The 26,345-nt window shown below is 39.9% G+C and overlaps 1 protein-coding gene across 2 annotated transcripts in view; it reads right to left on the reverse strand.

Annotated features, from left to right (window-relative positions):
* Positions 1-24,501, reverse strand: part of prdm6 (PR domain containing 6) — a 52,022-nt gene extending 27,521 nt beyond the window's left edge. The window contains exons 1-3 of one of the 2 annotated variants that reach the window (XM_031807897.1): positions 24,334-24,501; positions 23,392-23,896; positions 20,662-20,969 (exon numbers count right to left, since the gene is read on the reverse strand). In XM_031807897.1, the coding sequence (XP_031663757.1) occupies positions 20,662-20,969; positions 23,392-23,884 (801 nt within the window). In that variant the 5' untranslated portion in view covers positions 23,885-23,896; positions 24,334-24,501. The remainder of the gene's footprint in view (positions 1-20,661; positions 20,970-23,391; positions 23,897-24,333) is intronic. The other variant, XM_020465956.2, reaches the window with a different exon arrangement.
* Positions 24,502-26,345: the final 1,844 nt, after the last annotated feature.

Raw genomic sequence — 26,345 nt, forward strand, 5'->3', positions numbered from 1 at the left:
CCAGACATGACACTCATTGCACAGTTTAGGATGCTCTGGGTCGATGTGTACGACAGCGTGTTCCAGTTCCTGCCAATATCCAGCAACTTTGCACAGCCATTGAAGAGGAGTGGGACAGCATTCCACAGGCCACAATCAATAGCCTGATCAACTCTATGCGAAGGAGATGAGGCAAATGGTGGTCACACCAGATACTGACTGGTTTTCTGATCCACGCCCCTACTTTTTTATTTAAGGTATCTTAAAACTGATTTAAATTGACTGATTTCCTGATATGAACTGTAACGCAGTAAAATTAGGTGAAATCAAATGTTTGTTTTTGACCAAGTCACACTTCTCAAAAGGCACCGAATTGAACGACCCACATACGACAGGGCAGCCAAGAAAACACACACTGATTAATAGCCCTCATTGTACTCTAGTCTACACAGAGGGTTACAAATGCAAAGCAAAGGCAAAGTGTGCGTCTGCAAACTCAACGTCAGTGAAAACAGCATTTAGCATCTCGAGCAGTGCTGTGTCTCTCCCGTGTTGTGTATTTTATCTCCCGACAGGATCTGACAGCACAACACACACACATATGCACACCCTGTTGTATTTCTTCCCATCATGTCCAATAAACACCACAGCATATGACTTACCCTCTGTATGCTATCAATGTCAACAGTTCAGCCCCTCCATTATTATACATTTCCCTGCATACGTGACCTTCAGTTCTCTCTGCATGCTAAACAAGCCCTGGTCGTAGTGACATCTCACTTTATTGAGGAGCGACCTGTTTATTACGGCGGTGAACCCTGTCAATAGCATTGCTGAAATCTGTCTATAGCTCACTGGAGCAATCAATTTTGTAAATGATTGCGATAATCAAGGAAATTGCCAAATTTATAAATCTCTGTATACAGCATTTTAAAGGCCACTTTACAGTTACTGCTGATGCTCTGAAAGCAAAGGGAGTTGTTTGTATGTGTTGTTGTGGGATTGGGATTTTACTGATGTGTTGAGCAAATAAAGTAGAAATAAAGATAAATCATAAAATGAGCAGAAGAGCTTTTTCTTCAAGGAGTTGTTTAATCTAACTGTTTAACTATTTATCTGTACATGGAATTGTATTTATTTATTTAAACTTTTTTTTCTCATCTTTACAGGAAAATGCCACGGGCACTATCGGATATGTGGAGACATTTCATTGCAGCTAATGTAGAAGAAAAAGCTGTGTACATTTGCAAATACTGTGCCAAATCATATGTGAAGAATGCAACAAAGATCCAGAATCATCTGGCCAAGTGCATAAAGTTCCCTCAGTGCTCACAACAAGTAACCTCTGACAGAAGTCCCTCTACTTCTATTTGAGGTGAAAATTATGAATCAGACACCTTATCGATAGCAACAGCTCATGGTCCTCATGGAATCAAATGTTTTTTTTGACTCAATGGAGGAATGTAGTCAGAGAAATGCTGATGAATGTCTTGCTTGAGCTGTGTATGCAACTGGTTCACCTCTGATGCTCACAGGCAATGTGTATTGGAAGATAATTCTGAATGTTCATTGCCCAGCATACACCCCTCCAACCAGACATGCTTTATCTATTCATTTGCTGGATGCAGAGTTCAACAGAGTTCAAGTGAAGGTCAAACAAATCAGAGAAAGCACTGTATTGCTATCATTTCTGATGGGTGGTTGAATGTTCGTGGGCAAGGAATAATTAACTACATAATCTACAACCCTCAACCAGTATTCTACAAGAGCACAGACACAAGGGACAACAGACACACCGACACACTACATTGCAGATGAACTGCAGGCATTCATCATTGACCTTGGACCACAGAGAAGGTATTTGCACTGGTGACAGACAATGCTGCGAACATGAAGGCTGCTTGGTCTAAAGTGGAGGAGTCCTACCCTCACATCACACCCAATAGCTGTGCTGCTCATGCATTGAATATGCTCCTCAAGGACATCATAGCACTGAAAACAATGGATACACTCTACAAGAGAGCAAAGGAAATGGTTAGGTATGTGAAGGGTCATCAAGTTATAGCAGCAATCTACCTCACCAAGTATTGGGAGGAGATTAAGAGCACTCTCCTGGAGTGGAAGGAGTCTCTCCAAGAAATGAACATATCTCAGTCTGCCGATATGGACAGCCCCATCAAGAGGATCCTCCTGGACAATGTATTCTGGGAGAGAGTGGTAAGCAGCCTGAAACTCCTGAAACCTATAGCAGTAGCCATTGCACAGATTGAGGGAGAAAATGGCATCCTGTCTGATGTTCAGACTGCTTGCAGATGTAAGAGTAGAAATTCGTACTGCCCTGCCCACTTCACTGTTTCTCCAAGCAGAGGAAACTGCAGTTCTGAAATAGATCAAAAAGCGTGAAGACTTCTGCCTGAAGCCCATACACGCCGCAGCGTACATGTTGGACCCCAAGTATGCTGGCAAGAGCATCCTGTCTGGTGCAGAGATCAACAAGGCCTATGGTGTCATCACTACTGTGTCTCGCCACCTTGGCCTGGATGAGAGCAAGGTTCTTGGCAGTCTGGCAAAGTACACTTCCAAGCAAGGGCTTTGGGATGGATAGCAATATGGCAGTCGTGCCAACATATCTCATGAGCCACCTGGTGGAAGGGACTTTGTGGTTCTGAGGCTCTTTCCCCTGTTGCCTCCATCCTCCTCCAAATCCCAACAACATCAGCCGCCTCAGAGCGCAACTGGTCCTTGTTTGAGAACACACACACCAAAGCACACAACAGGCTGACCAATACAAGGGTTGAAAAATTGGTGGCCATCCGTGCAAATTTTTGGCTTTTTGAGCCTGACAACGAGTCATCCTCAACAAGGTTGGAAAGCGACAGTGAAGATGAGGACCCAGTCTGATGTTCTCAGAGTCTGATGTTCAAGAGGTGGACATTGAGGAAGTCCAGGGAGAAGACATGGAAGCCTGAGAGGAAGACAACCAAAGCTTTAGTTTCTAGACTATCATTTTACAGATGTTGAAAACGTTTTTGGGAGATGCGATGGATCATTGGGGATCATTCAATATTCCCTTTCTTTTGTTGTTCAGTGAAATCATCCCATATGAGGAGTCAACTCATTTAATTAAAAGTTCAATTTGTAACTAAATTGTTTTTTGGAAAAAAATTATATTGGAAGGATTTAATCATTTGCGATTATGTCTACTTATGATAAAGTAAAAGGTTTATGTTTCTGTCTCCATATGATATGGTAAAAATATCCAATGCAAAAAACATCTACATTTAAATGTGAATAATATTAATTCGCAAAAATATCCATTAATTCCCATATATTCCCGTTAATTCCCATATATTCCTGTTAATTCCCATGGAATGTTTCCACCTCTGAATATTCCCCAAAATGTGCAACCCTATTCACACCCATCTGTCAACTGTGTTTAGATAACAAACAAATAATTTCAAAGACAAGTGGACGAAGTTTACCTACACCATGATGAAGAGGCAATAACTGCCAGGTCTTGCCATGTCAATCTAGTAGAAAAAGAAACGCACACCTATTTAGGCGAGGTGCTGGCTAGCAGAGTAGAAAACTTGAAAATAAAAGAGAGCCACACACTCTAGGAGCTCAGATGCAAAAATGTAATTACCAACGTTTCGACAGCCATTAAAATGTCATACAAAGAACAGCAAACAAACAACAAATGGATAGCATACGATCATAAATTCATTTGACTACACAAGCTTACAAACAATTGCAATGGCAAAGTCACAATAATCACAAGAATGGCTTCAGATGAAAGTCTACGTAGAGACCGAAGGGCGCAAGGGTCTTTAAGTTAAAGATCCAGGCAGCCTCTCGTTTTAACAATAAATTATCAAGGTCACCCCCTGACATCTGAAGCCATTCTTGTGATCATTGTGACTTTGCCATTGTTTGTCGAAACGTTGGTAATTACATTTTTGCATCTGAGCTCCGAGAGTGTGCGGCTCTCTTTTATTTTCAAACTTGCCATGTCAATACCATAATATGTCCTGTGTTGGTATAACGATGTCAGAATTACAATAAAACTCAAATATAACTAAAAAATCTTCATGGTATCTAAAAAGGACTATAGAAATTGCCTATTTAGTTCCAAATAAAGTAACAGGGTTGGCGATTTCTTCTTAAATCAGACATAAATCCCCTTGTGACAGGGGGATAGAAGGTTGTTTTGTGCAACAGGGAGTGGCAATTGAATACAAGCTTCACAAAAACATTTAATTGTTAAAACATTGACGTGCTTTTACTGTATGAATTGACTATTAGATCAAATGTTTCTTTTAAAAATAATATTTAAAAAGGAATAGTTTCTCAATATTAAAAAGTGAGTTCAGTTCACGTAACAGGGTTGACCTTAAAATTAGGGACAGACGTAAAATGAATCACTAATGAAATTATATAAAAAATAATCTTCAGAAATGACTTTGTCAAATCAACAAAATAACCAGGGGTTGACAATGATGGTGAAACCTAGAGTTAGAGAGTTTGGGAGTTTGGGGATGAAGTGGGTTAAAATCTTCCTCGAAGTGACACAGGGTTAGCGGAGGGACATGTCAAAACGAAGAATTCTGGCACTTTAGAAAGCCCTTTTTCATATTCAAAATCTAATTGATTAAATTCTCCTTTTCTACTTAAAATATCAAAAGGCACTCATTTAGTGGAATGACCCGTGTCAGTAAATGTCGAATTCTCCTGGCGCCACACAGAAGTGATTTTAACTGCAGAAAAGAAAACATAATAATGATTTCTTCGTAACTAGAAGTACTATACTCTAGTAGTACTTGAGCATTGAGGAGGGGAAATTACATACAGTAAATGTTAAGAAGAGGAAGTCAGAAATCCAATAACGTGTCAGATATCAAAAACTTATCCAAGAACATATAACACCCATTTATGGTCCTCATGTTTCCTTTTCCTGGGTCTGGTAAGAAGGTGCTGTGGCTTACAGTTAGTTCTCAGTAGCCCCTCAGCCATTGATCTGTCTCCCAGTGTCCTGTCACTGCTTTAGTTACTGCTCAATCTCCCTGGGCCGACATTTACGGCGCGCTGATTGGGCCCTGTCACTGTCCGGGCTGTAAATCGTCCTGGAACAGCTGTGTGTTGATGCCTGGCTGGAGGAGCAACCCCAAAGGCTGCCTGATAGTCGTTTGACCTCCTGGCCTTATTACATCAAGTAAATCAGCCTCTGAAGCCATTAGACGGAGGCTGGGAGCTGGGGAGAGTCCCACCCGGCCCACTCAGGGATAGCACAGACCCCAAGTAGGCAGGATTACCCACCACCATCTTATCTGCCGAAACACTTAACGGCCATGTCCCAAGCGATGCTGGCATGTAAATGGGTTACGTGGATCAGTTATGCTCCATATGATGGATTCTTCAAATGAGATACTCGAGCCGCACTGTATCGGTTCAATGGTGTGAACACACCTAAAGTGAACATGCTCAGTTTCAGTTCATTGTATTGTGTGCAGTTCAAGGCCAAACCACTCATTCAATAATTATCAGTTAGCAATAATTACCATTTAGCATTATTACCAAAGGTTGATGATACAGCTAAATAAACTTTTCTGGAGCCAGTGTTAGTAACAGCGATGATTAAAGAGACGTTCCGGAACTTTGGCGAATTTGTCAGTATTTTTTTAAACTCCCACTTTGGGCTGGATGTGTCAATGTATTTGAAAGCGACTGTTTTCTGGAAGCTGTGTGGCACCATTGTCCCTATTCAGGGAATCTACACAGATTTTGGTGACATAATGTAAGCTTGGCACACGGGGGCCAGCCCCCTAGCCAATGAGCTTCAGCCCCTTGTCATTTGAGTGACAGTTAACAAGATGCACATTGACGAGAGGCAGACAGTAGTTAGCTAATAGAGTTGTCGCATGGATTGTGTAAATATTTTCAACATGTCAGCTGAAGAGGCAAGGTATACAAGCATTAGACAGTGTTTTTATGAACACAGATTTACAAACTGATGTATTTTATGACAACATCGCCGGTTGTCAGTCGAGCTAGGCTAGTTTGTTAGTTACAGCTTACAGAGCCATATATTGAGCCATGTATTTTGAAACAGGAAATAAAAGGCTCTGGCTATAGCTAGCTATACTTCACAGTACTCCACATAGTGGATATGTAGCTAATGAACATTTTATACTAATAAAGCTACAGGATTAGCAGTACCCATTCATAACTTAATTAATTACTTTTTATTACTTACCATTAACATATGAAATCTAAAATCCACAAGACTATTAGAAGCTTCCCATATTGACAATCAACGTATACAATGTGTTGCTCGTCATCAGACTAGCCGAGGAAGAGGACATGGTCCACAGATGAGAGGAGGACAAGGACAGGTTGTACAAGGTGCGTGTACCCCAGGGCCAGGCTCGAGCTGCCCAGGGTCCAAGTCGAGCAGCGAGGGCTGGAATAGGTGCTCTAGGGCCGAGGACCGAGAGAATGAGGGAGCAAATTATACGAGGTACGAGGTGCATTTGCAATAACGCTCAGCATGCAAAATGTCAATGGATATTTCATAGGACTAATTCATTATAAAAATGCATCACTTCTGAACATAACTCTCTTTCCCACTCTAATGCAGGGATATTTGATAGCATGAATAAACAATATTCAATATAATTCCAGTAACCTATTAAACATTTCCTAGCACAATAGCCCATCCTATTACACCTGTATAACTGTGCCACGTATGGTACTTTCGAAAGGGTCTCTATGAATCAAAAGTATTCTTATATGGGTACTGCGGAAACATGTAACTAATATAAGTGGACTATATGTCTTATATGAAGTAGGCCACATTCATACACAAAATACAGAACCAGAACCACAAAATACAGAGCCGCAGTATATATTGTCACATATGTAAGAAACACAGGAATTGTATAAGAATATGTGTTGTGTGTTTTCTTATCAGAAGCAAGCCATAATCATATGATTGGCCTTTAAAAATGTGTATAAATAATTGACAAGGTTATTAGAGCTTACAGCCATAGCCTTATAGGTAGGTCTAGGTGTCTTATGAAAATCCATGTTGACATTTGTGAATTTATTAGTTATTTGTGAAGTTCAGAAGTCCACTGGTTGTTTTTTGAAAATAAAGTTCCAGAAAAATAACATTGTATGTGTGAATAGTAATATGTTTTCCTGCTTGGTTATTGCAACTCCAGTGTGGTAAGGGGATTGCCAAGGCCACAGGAAGGTCAAGGTGTGGTGGATGTGGGCCTGCTGATGTCCATCTCCTGCACATACAAAAAGTCTTTAGCATACAGAAATGGGTTACATGTCAAACAAAATAAATTCATTTGTGCAGAGCCTTTCAAAACGTTATGACACTAAGAGTGGGAATTTGCACACAGTGACAGCCATGAACATAAAGCTGTGCACCTGGTTTACCAACATGTAAACATGTAGATATTCTGGTTTTGTTCTCAAACCTGGTCCTTTGCTCATGTGAAACCTTAAGTAGATTTGGCTATGAGTGTGCTAGTGGATTTGACGTTTGTGTGATATGATCAGTCACTTTAAAACCACACAATGCTGAAAACATAGATGAGTCAAGTAAACGCTACACTGCTGTCACTTCTACAGAATCGATGATGAGTCATCACATAAACTCAATTAGAGACAGCTATTATTTAAAAGCGGCTTTGCATCAGCTGACAATAGGCTACACTGTATTGTAATATGTACAACTGCAAATTCTCGGTATGGAATAACAGGCCGTCTAGGGAGATGGTTCCAGCCATTTACAAACATCATGTTTGGCCTAACTGGTACACTCCCTGATGGGTCAGACCTATTGTTTGTAAACTGCCGGAACCATCGTCCTAGCCGCCATCCTACTTCTTATTCCACAGGGCAGAAACCAGAGAGACATATTCCTTACAGACCATAAGAGTGTTGATGCCAATTCATCACATGACCTACATGCATGCTTAAGTGATGATTCTCACAGTATTCTAGTTTTACACAAAACTGTAGCTACATTACAGGGAACAGAGCACAGTTATATTTACATTCTGTTGTGAATGTCATTGATCTCATCCTCATTCAAACTGCCATCATCCTCATCAGCAATACTCATCTTGCTCATTCTTCAAATCGAAAACACAACAGGTTAAATGGCCAGAACATGATGAAGCTAGGCTTGTAAATCTTATCATATATGACACAAATAACATGGGAAACATTCCATCAACAAATGACAGCTAGTCCAAATCAAACCTTACCTGTCGCCAAGAGCCTCTTGCATGTTTGATCATCTGGCATGTCTGAAACCAGCTCTGCTATTCCTTGTTCTTCTATCAGTAATTCTTGTCTGGAAAATGACCACATTACTTACAAAGGATACTAAAAAGTCAAACTAACACACTGACACTGCATCAGGGGCTTGGCTTCAACTGGGCAGCGGATCAAAATATGAAATCGAGCTGCAGAGAGTAAAAAAGGTACTAGGTATTCCCCATAGAGAATGATAGAGGACTCATCTTTGTATATGTATCATTATAGAGTCTCTGACAGGGCTGTGCCGTTGAGGGAATCTCCATTTTTAAGAAGTATATTTTCTTCTTCACTATTGGCAGATCCCTCCTGATGACCCGGATGGACATGAGTCATCAGGAGGGTTCAGCCAATGAAGTTGGAAACCCCACCCAGTTGATTACATTAAAATGGTTGAAGCCATCAATGGCGCTGCCCATGCTAAAACAGCCTTTTGGCCACTAGAGACCTCTATCATTCTTTATCGTATAGCCTAATAATAACAATATAGCTAGCACCGAAATATACTGTTTCATTTAGTTACAGATAACCAGTTATAAACATAGCCGAGCCACTTAGCCTGCTAGCTAGACACTGGTAGCTACAAACAACAACAATGTCCACCCTTCTAGCCAGTCAACAAGAGATTCTATGCATCTACAAAAATACACAACATACATTAGTAGAGTGATTTCATGTTTTGAAATGTGTTTTAGTTGGCTAGACAGACAGTATGATGTTCCCTAATATGCATTTACCATGTTAGCTAGCTAGCTTGCTACGATACCGTTTAAAGTATACTATGACACAGAGAGACTGTTGGCTAGCCTAGTTAACTGAGACACAGAATAGTTCCTCTTTACATAAACACTCAAAATAGGCTTCTAACTGAATAAAATATCAACATGGTTTCTAATGCTAAAGCTTAGTCTCTTACCTTTCACCCGAAGATTACTTTTATGGATGTCCAACACTGGATGAGGCAACAGTGTTTCTCTTCCTTGAGGCCATCTCGGAAAAGCATCCAATATCTATTATTTTGCCTTCTGGCTTTGTCTTTCATGAGCGGCCCTGCCATTCGACATCTAGATCTAGTTTTCTCTTCTTGGGCCTGACATCATAAGTATCAAAAGCATCCATGTTTTTTCGCACAATTATGACTGAAGTAACCTTCCTCTATGGCTGGCTTGAGGGAGTGAGTGAGTGCGTGAGAGAGCTACATGCATGACATTTGTTTTTTCCAATGAAGGCACTATCATGTGATCAGGTCCAATGAGGTTGCACAGTGAAAAAAGAAGGCTGGCCCAGGCCTGCCCAGCATTATCCAATGAGGTTGCAGGGCAGGCCTAACGGCTCAGTGGAAACTCCATGCACATGTACACAGAGCAGCGAGAGAGAGCGAGTAAGCACGTGGTGCATATAGTACGCAATTTTCGGGGACCACTTTTGGCTCATGAGGGCTAATTTTAGAACTACTGGCAAAAAAAGTATACAATAGTTCCCGGGAGATCTCTTTAAGCTCACTCAATGTAATTAATGGCAGAGGTATAAAGGCAGACACAACTGAAATCTGTCATCCTGCCCTCTCCCAGAGAAAACGCCTGTTGAATTAGGGTTAAGGACTTTTCGGGGTGACTATCACAATTAACATATGCCACAAATAGATTCCGAAGAGGTAGGTAGCTACAGTACAATACACATATTGTGGCAGCTTTAAAATGTCACACAAAAAATATATCAACGCCTTACTAAACCCCTGGTTGAGACTGTAAGTGCAGTGGAATATAAACGGCTTTGGACATTACATGATAATTAGTTTGAATGTTTCATATAGGGCTATCAGTGATTAGGCTTTAGATATTTTTTCATGCATCTTGCTCTCTCTTGGCAAATATTATTTGAACCTAAGTTGTTGGTTTTCACACTGGCTGCTAAGTAAAAGCAGTCTTCTCAGTGATACTGTATGATTATAATTTAAAATGTTAGGTTTACTGAAGGTGAGTGCAGTGGATCTGTTTACCTTTCCTCAAAACCTTCCATAATCTACCTAGCACAGGCCTTTTCCAAAAGAAGTGGAAAACTGGTGCTGAGACGCAATCAATGACTGTTGGTCCACTTTTACAGCAAATCAATGTAAGTTCAGTAATTTATCAGTTCTCTTAATCTCCACTACTTGTTATTCCAGCTCATTGCCCTGAATGTGATCAGAGGACACAGACACAGATTGCAACAATGCCATACATTGACTACCTATAGTATACCAAACTACTGATTGTATTCATTCTAATTGATCAGTAATGTACGCCTCACGAGGCATTGGAAAACCTCCCTGCTCTTTGTGGTTGAAATTCACTAGTCGACTGAGGGACCTTACAGATAATTGCTTGTGTGGGGTACAGAGATGAGGTAGTCATTCAAAAATCATGTTAAACACTATTATTTCACACAGACTCCATGAAACTTATGTGACTTGTTAAGCACATTTTTACTCCTGAATTTATTTAGGCTTGCCATAACAGAGGGACTGAATACTTACTGAGAAGACATTTCATTTTTTCATTATTTTTCATAAAAAATACACACAGTACCAGAAAAAAGTTTGGACACACCTACTCATTCCAGGGTTTTTCTATGTTTTTACTATTTCCTACATTGTAGAATAATAGTGAAGACATACAACTGTGAAATAACACATATGGAATCATGTAGTAACAAAAACTGTGTAAAAAAGTGTAAAACAATGTTTCTTCAAGGGCAGTGGCAAAAACCATCAAGCACTATGATGAAACTGGCTCTCATGAGGACCGCCACAGGAAAGGAAGACACAAAGTTACCTCTGCTGCAGAGGATAAGTTCATCAGAGTTACCAGCCTCAGAAATTGCAGCCCAAATAAATGCTTCACAGACTTCAAGTAACAGACACATCTCAGCATCAACTGTTCAGAGGAGGCCTTCATGGTCGAATTGCTGCAAAGAAACCACTATTAAAGGACACCAAGAAGAAGAAGAGACTTGCTTGGCCCAAGAAACACGACCAATGGACATTAGACCGGTGGAAATCTGTCCTTTGTTCTGACGGGTCCAAATTCCAGATTTCTTGTTCCAACCGCCGTGTCTTTGTGAGACGCAGAGTAGGTGAAAGGATGATCTCCACATGTGTGGTAACCACCTTGAAGCATGGAGGATGGGTGTGATGGAGTGGGGGTGCTTTGCTGGTGACACTGTCGGAGATTTATTTAGAATTTAAGGTACACTTAACCAGCATGGCTACCACAGCATTCTGCAGTGAAACGCCGTCCCATCTGGTTTGCTTTTAGTGGGACTATCATTTGTTTTTTGACCAAGAAGGAGAGGGATGGAGTGCTGCATCAGATGACCTGGCCTCCACAATCACCTGACCTCAATCCAATTGAGATAGTTTGGGATGAGTTGGACCGCAGAGGGAAGGAAAAGCAGCCAACAAGTGCTCAGCATATGTGGGAACTCCTTCAAGACTGTTGGAAAGGCATTCCAGGTGAAGCTGGTTGAGAGAATGCCAAGAGTGTGCAACGCTGTCAAAGGGTGGCTACTTTGAAGAATCTAAAATCTAAAATATATTTTGATTTGCTTAACACTTTTTTGGTTACTACGTGGTTAAATATGTGTTATTTCATAGTTTTGATGTCTTAACAATTATTCAACATTGTAGAAAATAATAAAAATAAATAAAAACCCTTGAATGAGTAAGTGTGTCCAAACTTTTGACTGGTACTTTACATAAATCCACTTTGATATAATGGGGCCAGTGACAAAAAAAATCTAAATTGAATTAATTTTAAATTCAGGCTGTAAGACAACAAAATGTAGAAAAAGTCAAGGGGTGTGAATACTTTCTAAAGGCACTGTAGGTATTAGCAAATTAATGTATGTACTTTACTATCAAATAGACATGCTTGACTATGGTAAACCTGATTTTTGTCATTAACTAAAAACACTAACAACCATAATATTTACAGTGCCTTCGGAAAGTACTAAGACCCCTTGACTTTTTCCACATTTGGTTACGTTACAGCCTATATTCAATAGTTTTTTTACCTCTTCAATCTACACACAATACCCCATAATTACAAAGCAAAATCTGTTTTTTAGAAAAGTTTGCTAATTTATTACAAATAAAAAACTGAATTATTACATTCACATAAGTATTCAGACCCTTTATTCAGTACTTTGCTGAAGCACCTTTGGCAGCGATTACAGCATTGAATCTTCTTTTTTAAATAAAAATAATAATATATATTTATTGAATATTCGAAACATACAATATACTTGCAGTGAAGCCGCTCAACACCTACATCATACCAGTCATCCAACAGATTCCCATTCAGAGCGACACACAGAAGCATCCAGGGTCAATGCCCTGCTCAAGGGCAAGTTGACCGATCTACCACCAGGCTGAAAAACGTGAACCCGAACCCTCCAAGATCCCCCCCCACAGTTTCCCAATAGCTGTCCCTCAACCATTCGTGACCCCTCCTACAGCCCCCCCCAGGAGAAAAATAAAAAATACAATTAATTCCATTCCCCACCCCCAAGAACCCCCCACTGAACCAACAACCAAGAGAATGAACTAAAGAGAAAAAAGGAAAAAGACAGAAGAAAACAGCAAAAAAAATATAAAACAAAAGAATACATTTAAAACAAAGGACATGAAGGACAACTAAAATCATAACAGCAATGCCAACTGTATATGCTTATGTGCATGTCTGGCACTATTACATGTATGTGTGTGTTCTTGTACGTGTTTATTTGAATGAGAGTGTGTGTATATGCATGTGTACAAACACCTGCACGGCATCAGCCTTAGGCAAGCCGGCATTAGTTGTAAAAACACTGCCCCTCAGTGTCATTCAAATATACTTAATTTTTAAAAAAACTTTTATCTTTGACCATCATTCTATCTCCCACACAGCAACTCCACTCCCACTTGTCTCCAATTCCACATCCCAACCCTCAGCTTTCCTCATCCCATCCCATCTATCTCTGCTGGCCACCCACTTCGGGTTTCTACGCAACACATACCTTTCGACTATGCTGTGATGTTCAATGTACAATTTCAATCTATCTAATCGAATAGAATCTACAGATTGCGAGTTGAAGATACATACTTTACTAAGAGTATTAGTATATTAGTAATTGACTGACCCGGTCTCTCCAGATCTCCAGATCTCTAACAGTACTATTTCTAGGGTCAATTTTAGATCAATGTTATGCATTTTCAGCCATTCCTGAACCTGAGACTAGAAACAGGCTACCTGAGGGCAATACCAAATAAATGGTCTATTGATTCTGTATCCTCACAACAAAATCTGCAGAGCTTTGATGACTTTATGCCCAAAATATTCAACATTTTGTTGGTGGCAAGAATTCTATATAATAATTTTAGCTAAAAAGCACAAAGTCTTAAATCTTGCGTTGTTTTATACATCAACTCATACACAGAGGACACCCTTGTTTAGCATTGAGTCTTCTTGGGTATGACGCTACAAGCTAGGCACACCTCTATTTGGGGAGTTTCTCCCATTCTTCTCTGCAGATCCTCTCAAGCTCTGTCAGGTTGGATGGAGAGCGTTGCTGCACCGCTATTTTCAGGTCTCTCCAGAGATGTTCGATCGGGTTCAAGTCTGGGCTCTGGCTGTGCCAGTCAAGAACATTCAGAGACTTGTCCCGAAGCCACTCCTGCGTTGTCAAATCAATCAAATCGGATGTTATTCATCACATGCGCAGAATACAACAGGTGTAGGTAGACCTTACAGTGAAATGCTTACTCACAAGCCCTTAACCAACAATGCTTTAATAAGAAGTTAAGAAAAAATAAGTGTTAAGTAAAAAGTCTTGGCTGTGTGCTTAGGGTTGTTGTCCTGTTGGAAGGTGAATCTGAGCGCTCAGGAGCAGGCTTGCTCCATTTAACTTTGCCCTCGATCCTGACTAGTCTCCCAGTCCCTGCCGCTGAAAAACACCCCCACAGCATGATTGTGCCACCACCATGCTTCACCGTAGGGATTGTGCCAGGTTTCCTCCAGACTTGACGCTTGATATTCAGGCCAAAGATTTCAATCATGGTTTCATTACACCAGAAAATCTTGTTTTTATGGTCTGAGAGTCTTCAGGTATCTTTTGGCAAACTCCAAGAGAGCTGTCATGTGCCTTATACCGAGGAGTGGCTTCTGTCTGGCCACTCTACTTTAAAGGCCTGACTGGTGGAGTGCAGCAAAGATGGTTGTCCTTCTGGAAGGTTCTCTAATCTCCTCAGAGGAACTCTCGAGCTCTGACAGAGTGACCATGGTCACCTCCCTGACCAAGGCCATTCTCCCCAGATTGCTCAGTTTGGCCGGGTGGCCAGGTCGAAGGAAGAGTCTTGGTGGCTTCAAACTTCTTCCATTTAAGATTTATGGAGGCCACTGTGTTCTTGGGGACCTTCAATGCTGCAGAAATGTTTTGGTACCCTTCCCCAGATCTGTGCCTCGACCCAATCCTGTCTCGGAGCTCTACGGACAATTTCTTCGACCTCATGGCTTGGTTTTTGCTCTGACATGCACTGTCAACTGTGGGACCTTATATAGACAGGTGTGTGCCTTTCCAAATCCAATCAATTGAATTTACCACAGGTGGACTCCAATCAAGTTGTAGAAACATCTCAAGGATGATCAATGGAAACAGGATGCACTTGAGCTCAATTTCGAGTCTCATAGCAAATGGTCTGAATACTTATGTAAATAAGGTATTTCTGTTTTTATTTTTAAGAAATGTGCAAAAAAAATGTTAAACCTTTTTTTACTTTGTCATTATGGGGTATTGTGTGCCGATTTGTGCCCTTGAGCAGGGCATTGACCCTGGATGCTTCTCTGTGTCGCTCTGAATGGGAATCTGTTGGATGACTGGTATGATGTAGTTGTTGAGCGGCTTCACTGCAAGTATATTGTATGTTTCGAAATATTCCTTTTTTTTTTTATTAATACATTTATTTTTAAAGACCCAATGCTGTAATCTTGGCCAATGGTGCTTCAACAAAGTACTGAGTAAAGGGTCTGAATACTTATGTAAATGTAATAATTCCACTTTTTATTTGTAATAAATTGGCGAACATTTCTAAAAAACTATTTTTGCTTTGTCATTATGGGGTATTGTGTGTAGATTGATGAAGTAAAAAAAAACAATTGAATCAGGGTAGCCTAGTGGTTAGAGCGTTGGACTAGTAACCGAAAGGTTGCAAGTTCAAATCCCGAGCTGACAAGGTACAAATCTGTCGTTCTGCCCCTGAACAGGCAGTTAACCCACTGTTCGTAGGCCGTCATTGAAAATAAGAATTTGTTCTTAACTGACTTGCCTAGTAAAATAAAGGTAAAAAAATAAAAAATAAAAAATAAAAACGTAACAAAATGTGGAAAAAGTCAAGGGGTCTGAATACTTTCTGAAGGCACTGTATAGCTCATATACATACCAGAGGAGGTTGGTGGGAGGAGCTATTGGAGGATGCGCTCATTGTAAAGGCTGGAATGGAATCAATGGAACAGTATCAAATACAGGTAGAACTATGTTTCATTAATTCCATTCCAGCAATTACAATGAGCCCGTCCTCCTATATCTCCTCCCACCAGTCTCCACTGATACATACACTGTAAAAGTGAAGGAAAACACTGACATCAAGTCAGCTACCTGCTATAGTATGGTATGATGAAACAGATAAGTATGAAAATGTTTGAATTTGACCAACTTTATGGTGAAACAGTTTTTAAATGTTGGATTAGGAAATAAATAAAGTGATAAAGTGATTTTAATCTTAATTTTAATAAATCATTAAAGTCCCAGTGCAGTCAGAAATGTGACATTTCTTGTGTTTTATATATATTTCCACACTATGAGGTGGGACTAATACTATGAAATTGTGAAAATTATGATAATGTCCATTTAGTGTCAGAATTGTTTGAAAAGACTGCATGAAATGTCAGACTGTTTTGGTGGGATTGAGTTTTGGCCTGCCTGGTGACATCACCAAATTTAAATTAGTTAATAGACCAATAAGAAAGAGATTTCCAAACCTCTCTGAAATTAACAGCTAGTTTTCAGTTTTCCACTCCCTACTCAGACCCCTCCTATACAGTACGAGCTCAATACTTGCTTGAGAAATTGCTCTTTGCTTAGAAGCTATTCTTGTTTCTTTTTGACAATTTGAATTGACACAGTAAGATACTTAATTGTTACCTAGAAATTATTTGATATTGAGAGAAAAACAGCTACACTGGACCTTTAAAAACCCAACCAATAAAAATTGTCTGCTGTATGACATACAGACTAAAAACATAAAAATGCTCACTTGAAACTGTTTCAGCACTCACATTTTACAACTATAAAATAAATCAGGGCATAATAATTATCCATTCAATCAGCCGATGTTTAGATAATAGACAGAGGGTTCTACATGAAACCCAAAAGGTTTCTACCTGTGGGGAATGCCAAAGAACCCTTTTGGAACCCTTTTTTCTAAGAGTGTAGATATGCTTTCTCACACAAAGGAGGCCAGGAATCAGAGGGGAAATGGACCATAAAATAACTTAAATTACAAATTATGTAGCTTTCTGAGTCAGTGAACCAATGTTAAACATGTCACCTCCACACTGGCTCATGCAAAATACAAATACTTATCCTGGCCTGTGGCCTATTCCCCAAGAACACCCGCTGGTGCAGTTTCAAGGAATGATGTCATATAAATCTACTAAATCTGAGTCTCATGAAGATAGGCAACTATAAGGCCCAGCCATGGGCCACATCACTGTGCTACTCAGCAGTACAGCTTCCTTGCTCACAAGTCCTTACTGGTACTTGATCTTGTGTCCTCTGCCTGGCCAACACACAAGAACACGCTGCTTGACAATGTAGTAACCAGTTGCACCACTGAAAAGGCACTCATCTGGCAGCACCATTGGCAACCTTTCAAGTAGTAGAGTGAGTTTAAGGCACAAACTTACCTCTGTTACACTCCCCCCCTCTAAACTCACACCACAGTGACCCCAGCCATTGAGGTGAGCACAACTGTGGTCATGGCACCACTGTAACAAACACCACTGAGTTACTTAGAAGTATAGCTTCCTCACTCACAAGTCCTTACTGGTACTTGATCTCGTGTCCTCTACATTGCCAACACATGTGACCGTTTTGTTATAATATGTTTGCCACATTAAATCACGTCTACGGTGATTCATTTTAATCTCAATACACAACATTCTTCACATTCTTTTCTCCTTTTGAGGAGATGGCTTGTGTATGGCTATACTGTAGTTGTTGTTGCATAAGTTATATCCCTTCATTCTTATCCCGTTATGAGATGTTATTTCTTTATGTTCTATGGCAAGCACATGGGACCTTCTTGAACCCTGGACATTCCAGCGTCAGAGTGGACAGTCTTAACACAAGACCATGCTACACGTCCAGTGGGAACACTGTGGGAAAGTCAAATGCCGGCAGTCTGTCCGGAACTTACTGTTCCGTCAAATTAGGTCACTCAATTCCTGAGTGTCTAATAGGAATGGTGCACAACCACAATCACTATGTGTCAACCACAGAATCTATGGCCAAGGTGGGCCTACATTTTCCACAGAACCAAACAAATAAACAGCGGCAACACCGTTGTTGTTATTATGCATACCTCTCAATCATATATAGATATTTGTTTCCATGACATCCATTAAAATATAAACAAAAACCGACTGCAAAGTTAAGCCTATGTTAAAACTGTATGGCCCTAATAATTGAACAGGCCAAATGCTGCATTTCAATCTGGGCTGTGTAGGGTACCCTGAACATATAGATGAACCTATAGATGATACAACATAATAATTAGTTCATAAGTGACCTTAATCCTGCCATATTCCAACTCATGATGACATCACCCTCCAGAATTTACAGGGCTGCTTTTCTATTCCCAGACCGAAAAACATGTTCATTGGAGATTCTCCATCGACAATGCTTTTAAGTTTATGAATAGGCTAAGTCTGGGTTTAGAAAAAAAGATGAATCCCATCTTCCCCAAAGTAATTGCGGCAGACTTCCAGAGAATAGTTCTAAAATCCATGCTATCCCATTTTATTGCAGAGAAGAATATGCTTATTGGACATTGGCATCAAGTGGCTTGACTGGACACTTGAAAAGTGTAGAGTAGACAACACAGAGCAGGTATTGAGGAGAGTATATCGGTGCCTGTTTTTCTTTTTATCAATAATGATTGGAGAGTTTAACACTTACTGCGTTTCGTGAAGACAGAGGCCCTGCAGCCGAGGGTGGATTGGAATATTGGATTCTCTTTCTGAGTTTTCCCTCCCTCCACCCACCTCAGATCTGTTTAATCTATTGGAATTTTTACAGTCCTCTCTGGCAGAGCCAGTGTTTAAAGCTCTGTCACACAATACATATATAAGCAGTAATAGTGTTCTATCCTGCCTACGGAGCCTTTACAACAGCCAGTTTGTGGGTGAAGAGCCATGACGGCCAAATACCACAATGTTCTTTAATTATACACCCCCCACATCATATGTGAACTCCGAAGACTGTTTCTTGAGATCATATTTCTGCACAGATATACACTACATACACTACCGTTCAAAAGTTTGGGGTCACTTAGAAATGTCCTTGTTTTTTTAAAGAAAATGATGTTTTTTGTCCATTAAAATAACATCAAATTGATCAGAAATACAGTGAAGACATTGTTAATGTTGTAAATGACTACTGTAGCTGGAAACGGCTGATTTTTAATGGAATATCTACATAGGCGTACAGAGGCCCATTTTCTGCAACCATCACTCCTGTGTTCCAATGGCACGTTGTGTTAGCTAATCCGAGTTTATAACTTTAAAAGGCTGATTGATCATTATAAAACCACATTGCAAATATGTTAGCACAGCTGAAAACTTGTTGTTGTGATTAAAGAAGCAATAAACCTGGTCTTCATTATACTAGTTGAGTATCTGGAGCATCAGCATTTGTGGGTTTGATTACAGGCTCAAAATGGCCAGAAACAAAGACCTTCCTTCTGAAACTTGTCAATTGATTCTTGTTCTGAGAAATGAAGGCTATTCCATGCGAGAAATTGCCAAGAAACTGAAGAGCTCGTACAATGCTGTGTACTTCTCCCTTCACAGAATAGTGCAAACTGGCACTAACCAGAATAGAAAGAGAAGTGGGAGGCCACAGTGCACAACTGAGCAACAGGACAAGTACATTAGAGTGTCCAGTTTGAGAAACAGACGCCTCACAAGTCCTCAACTGGCAGCTTCATTAAATAGTACCTGCAAAACACCAGTCTCAATGTCAACAGTGAAGAGGCGACTCCGGGATGCTGGCCTTCTAGGCAGAGTTCCTCTGACCAGTGTCTGTGTTCTTTTGCCCACCTTAATATTTTATTTTTATTGGCATGTCTGAGATATGGCTTTTTCTTTGCAACTCTGCCTAGAAGGCCAGCATCCCAGAGTAGCCTCTTCACTGTTTACGTTGAGACTGGTGTTTTGCGGCTAGTATTTAATGAAGCTGCCAGTTGAGAACTTATGAGGCGTCTGTTTCTCAAACTAGACACTCTAATGTACTTGTCCTCTTGCTCAGTTGTGCACCAGGGCCTCTTTCAAAAACAAGGACATTTCTAAGTGACCCCAAACTTTTGAACGGTAGTGTATATATATATATATGTATATATATATATATACAATTTAATGCGGTAAAAATTGGCAGTGATAAATCAACTATTGATTTAAGCGACAAACTGATAGAACACCATTCAATTTCTTTGTCATTTTCGTATGTTAAGGGGGAAAAAACGAATTTGTGTCAGTTAGTTTAAAAGGCACCTATTTTGGCAGGTACACTGTATCGTGGCCTGCTCCCGTGCTCTGAATTCTTAGCCTCAAATATCCGTTGATGTGGTTAACGGGTGAGAATGATCATTGGTCAGCTGAGGAAACAGTGACCTTTATCACCACTACCTCATGGGAGTTATCTATCAATTTCACTTGCCACACAAAACCGATTCAAATCATTAGCATACCGCCAAATGCTAATACAGGTATTCATACTTACAGTATACAGGACATTGAATTTTCCCTTGAACTGTATACATATTGAATCACTTTCAATCAGTGTATGCAGCACTTACATCATGACATTATTCCTATACTGAAACACTTCAGGGTCATTTCTAGTACCCATATCATGGGGCCACACTTTAAAGACAAAAACCCAGTGGATGTGTCCACAACTTCACAACCCAATCATGGTCATCTGTACTGTTACAGTACCTGGAGTGATGTTACACAATTTTAATTTCATCATCATGAACCATGAACTTACCTCCCATAAGTGCCTTGTGTTCCGCACCCCTCCTGACTGCAACTTATCCAGGAGGAGGGGGACTCCCGCAAAGGGGCCGATCCAGGTGCCCTGTGGGATACGCTGGGCGGCACAGATGCCGTAGCCGAGGCCGGGCACAGTGCTGGTGCAGAGGCACACCTCACGGGGTAGGTCCCGCAGCCAGTCAGGGACATCTGGGGGCGGCACGGCCGGCGCTGCACTGCTTGTCCCCACCAAGCGCCGCAGCGAGTGCAGGGGCCCGTGCATGGGGCACTCTCCGTTACGGTTATCTGCACACATGTCACACCCTGCAGGGCACAGCAGGTAGAGGGGGTTTACCAGCAACTCATCTCACATGGTACACATGGGTTACTATCACTTGTACTAACACTTTGACCAGGGAAAAAATATATGTGTAATAAGTATAACTTATTTGCATTTTGATATATATGTATATATATATATGTTTTTACTTTATTGTACTTATTATATATATATATATATATATATATATATATATATATATATATATATATATATATATATATATATATATATATATAGTCATTGGTCAGGAAGGGAGGATGTACACACATTTTTAAGTAATCATTCAACATAAGTGTTTTGTGACATGTTTTGAAAACATTTTCATGCAAATCTTCTGCATTGTTTGAAAATTATAATTGGATTATATTGCTCATTTAAGAGGCCACAATAATGTTTATGCATAACCAAACATAATTATGTTAAATACATGCCTAATTGGGTTTACAGAGGGATTGAAAAACATTGCACCTTCTGTCACCAGATGAAGAAAAAAGCTATGTCTAAATCAATTTAAGAATAGTGTGCGACTATGGTGTGGCCTTGCTCATTGCTGTCATAGCGGCATGAGTCATGGTACTGGGGGGATTCATTTTGGAACTGAAAGAGGTGTGCAACTCAAGTCGAGACCATACATATCCCACCGATGTTATCATGTTGTTGATATGTTAATTTTGGCGATAAATTGGGGCTGTTTTACAAACATTAATGGAGTAAACTGGAATCGTAGGCTACTCCCAGATTGTTCCCCATGCAATGCGTAATGAATTTCATTTAAATAATAAAGTTTAAAAAACGTAGGCTACTTGCCTATATGTTACAGTCATTCAAATACCTGAACAGCACAAGCAACATAGGCTTCATAGGTCATGCAGTAAAAAAGTTTAATTTCAACACTGACGAAATATTTGGAGAAATGGCCTAAGGACAAACCAACACCTTTTTGACTGATTAATATAATCGTCTTCAAGTGTCAAGTACCCCAAAAAGTCCTATGTTAGGGCTTCTGAGCTAGAAAAACAGTTTAGCCTAATAACAGGTTACACATAGCCTAAACTCAAGTAGGGCCTACGCATTAAAACCTATCTGGCTGTCGGTGTAATTACACAAATTATGAAGTAAATGAAATTGTATGTTTCCTTGTGTAATACACACTTCAGCTATTTTATAAATTACCGACATTGCATTGGTTTGAAATATGGGGGAGAGAATACCGAATGTAGATAAAGCAGTCTCGCTGTCCCCGGGAGACTTCCATATACCATGTTCGGATGATGAATAGCGGCCGATGGAAAAGATCGATCTCTGATCCACACTCAGTCCACTCTCTTCTACAAAACTATACAGCAATTAATTGTGGCTTGTCCCCCCATCCCTCATCTCCTTGTGGCACATATCGATGGAGATTACTGCTGATGGGCCGTTTTATCACCTTAAATAAACACCACCATTTCAAACTTCGCTTTAATATAGAGAGGGTTGTCCTCGACGTCTATTTCCATCCGTTAATGTAAAAGCAAAAATTCTTCAAGCAAAAAAGAAAATAAAAGACTGATGAAGAACACAGACTGAATTTCTGATGTCAAAATCAATTGAATAATACATATACATAATGTGATGTTGTTTATTTGAACAAAATGAAAAGAGAAAATGATTGTTTTATTGGGCACTAATAAGAAAACAAATTGATAAAAGCTTTCATTGATTTAAAAAAAACTTTGCCTAAAGGCCTATTATTAGCCTATCAATGACGAGCTCAGTGTTATTTCTTATTTATCATATTTATCAGAATATGATTATTTGTGGAATCCCTTTAACTGTCTATAAATTGGAATTATAGGCAAATAAGGACATGTGGTCTATTGTTAAAGCCTATATCAACGGTTGTAAATGGGCTATAGCTATTACATTTGCCGCCCTTGCAAGTTGTGCTGCAGTTGAACACATGAAAAATACTATATTTGTTCATCAGGGGTATAGGATATACATAAATTGGTGTGAATATAGATGATCAGAGTTAGTGAACCATGCATACGCCTAATTGACCCATACTACCCATACACGCGCGGGGCACCTGCTGATGGTGAGTGCTGAGAAGCATGACTTTCATGGGGCAAAACAGAAGTTTGGTGTGCTCGAGGACAAGGCAATAGAAAGCCTCGTCTAGGCCTAGCATAGTTTATATTAGCCCATCAAGTCTGATTATGAGTGATGGGGAGGAGCGAGATTAAAATTATTGACGTGTTTTGTTCAATTGTGAGCATAAAGTCAAATCACATTTTCTTATATGCCTAAAATGCGGTAACCTTTTAACAGATGGATAGGCTCGTCAAATAATGCCCCCTTTAAATAAAGGGAAAACAATATTTCCACTGGAATAGTATGTGCCGTGGAATTCATACATACGATTGTTGTGGTCGCCGGTGTGATTGTTCAATGGGATAATCTCCATTCTCTGCTGTCCGTAGAGGTAGTAGTCTAACTCATCGGAGGTCAGTTTAAATCTGGACCCTTTGTCATTCTTAAAGCTGGAGGATATACAAAGTTCTTTCGCTTGGAGGTTGGTGTTGTCTGACGAGACAATGTCAGAAGAGAGAGTTTGTCCAAAAAGTGCAATTTGTGGCACAGATAGTTGAGATAAACCTGCCAATGATGAAACGGATGGAGTCGATGAAGATGTGGAGGAAGGTGTTAAAGCCGACGATGATGATGTGGAGGAGATCAGGTTCGGCCGCTGACGGAGACTTTCCACCGGAACAGCTACCCTGTCCGGCGGCTGCAGCTGCGTAATGCCTCCATTCTTCAACTGGCTTTGAGGGAAGAGCTGCTGCCAGTGTTGCATGTACGTCGGGTCCACTTTCAAGAAAGCAGATCCGCTAGGGTCACCGGGTTTTAACATCTCAAACAGGAGCTAGAGGAGATAGTAAGCAGTAGGCCTAACTTAGTCTACTTGAAAGAGACAAGTTGAGCATACAAATTATGTTGCTTTGAAATAAGTGAATTATTACACAATACAACATATGTAAATGAAGAAAAGTATCTAACAATCGCGCTTTACGCACAGTTTACGCACAGTTTACACATTGCATGAACATACGTAAACAATTTTGATAGTAAAATAAATTAACACAGCGAGTTGACCTGACCAAAAGCATTTTAACAGTACAAACACTAAAATGTAAATGGAAGTCAACCTCATTAGCCTTTCAGGTCTGTGAACCTCCCATCACATAGGCTACTCATCCTTGCGCTAAGGCAATGGTAGACAGTCTGCTACTTTTCAGAGTTTACGAGCAATGTTCTTTACAACGAAATGGCAAGTGGGAGCATCGACCTAACAAGACTTACTCTGTTGCGTGAAAAAGGGGATTGGTCCTCGAAGGTGATTCCAATAGTATTTCCCAGACTCTTACACCATAATAGTATGACTTCGGATACGCGGCGTATGTTTCAAGCTCTATGTCTGAAGTACAATATTATCTCCTCCCGCTCTTGCCCCCTCTCCTCTGAGCACTCGCAGGATCAGAGCAACTGCACGTGGGTTTTACGACAGCATAAAACACAGGGGACGAAAAAGTTCACACTGGCCCGAAATTGTATTTGCCGCATCTCTTTGCCAAAACTATTCTTGGACTTTAGGCTTGAAAGAGTTGAAAGTGGGACAGTTTTTAGTTAAATTAGAAATTCAAATAGATAACGCCCATGACCAACAGTATTAGCATATATAGCCTATTAGGGTGCGTATTTAACTTATGATCTGAGGCATGCAGTCATGCACCTTTTGATTTATTTTCAACCACATGAATAAGGAACACACATATTATGCTAATGATGAATACGAACGTTTGTTAATCATGTTTTGATAGTTTTAATTTAATTGGGGTTCAAGGTGTGCAAGGGCTACTTAAGCATATGTATTCATATACACCTTTCCCTTTTTCATGACATTTGCCGACTGATTCAATAAATAGGTGCACCTCAAGATAATGTAGACTGCCTCATGGTATTGTTCCTTTAACTTGTTATCCAGCCCGTGTTTCCCACCGTTTCACATGAGCTTGAGAAAGTTATTACTGTTTGTACAGTGTCTGTATAGCCTATCTAAATGTAGGGCATTTTACACAATTCCTTCCAGAGGGGTGGTAAAATGTTTTGACTGGCGTGATTTTGACAAGGCCATTTGTCATCTCGAGCCCTCTGTAGATTGATAACGAAGAAAAACACCAACATAATCGTCTGAAAATGAACTCTTGTCTACAAAAGCGCAATTTCACTGTAAAAGAATGTGAAAAATAACACAGCCCTCCAAACGGACTGATTGAGGGATTTCTTGAGGGACGAATAGCCTAGCTCATGTAGGCTATACACACAAAAACTGATTCGAACCTCAACCCCTTATTTTTGCACACCAGTAGGCCTATTTACCTCAACTCCAATCATCAAACTCAACTTTACAACATGGGAACAAGTCAGTTATTTATGCATCAATCAGGTTTTGGAGCTAATAAGCCCTCTCAAGCTCACTGAATCACTCAAACCTATCAATACATTTAACAGCCACTCAAAATATTATTAATGAGGTGTTGCATGATTAAAGGGATATTATTAATATTATTCATAATAATAATCATAATTACTATAATAATTATAAATAATAATAATGAACACATGTTATAAGCCTATTCAATGGTTATTATGTAGGCCTGTTGTTGTTGTTTGCTATAAGCATGACCAAATCATTGATATTGTCCTATGCTTGGATTTTTAATTAAGCTACAACGTCGTTTCTAGAGCAAAGCGTAGCCTACACAAGGAGAGCATTGGTGTTTTCATTCATTGATTAATGCTTCCTAAAGTAAAGCACATTGGAGTAGGGGCTCGGATCAATAAATTAACTGCCAAAATTAATCATGTTCTATGACAAAAGCTAATTATTTAGACATAGGCCTATAGAAAATATTATTTATATATTTGTGTAACCTTGATTTGAAAGCAGGCTATAGCCTACTTAAATTGTTGTGCTCTCATTTGCATAGTGTATTCTGTTTGACATTCAATTAAAACGTTTACATTTCTTGTTAATTAATTCGCCTGATGAATGCAAGACAAATGGACGGCTGTCTTTGACAGAAGTCCGATAAAGAATTCAACAACCTCTCCCCATGCCCCAAGTGTCTCCTGATCTTGGCTCTAAGGTCACGGGTTGCTGAGTATATAATTAATTAATATGGACGTATATTCAGATGGGAGTTAGTCTCTTTATTTCAACTTATTCTACACCCAAGCAGGCCTATAAGTGTTTTGAGAAATGTGTAACTGCTTAATATTTAGGACGACAAAATTATATAGCCAACATATAG

The sequence above is a fragment of the Oncorhynchus kisutch genome, linkage group LG3 (assembly GCF_002021735.2).
Source record: "Oncorhynchus kisutch isolate 150728-3 linkage group LG3, Okis_V2, whole genome shotgun sequence".
In the NCBI taxonomy this organism is placed as follows: Eukaryota; Metazoa; Chordata; class Actinopteri; order Salmoniformes; family Salmonidae; genus Oncorhynchus; species Oncorhynchus kisutch.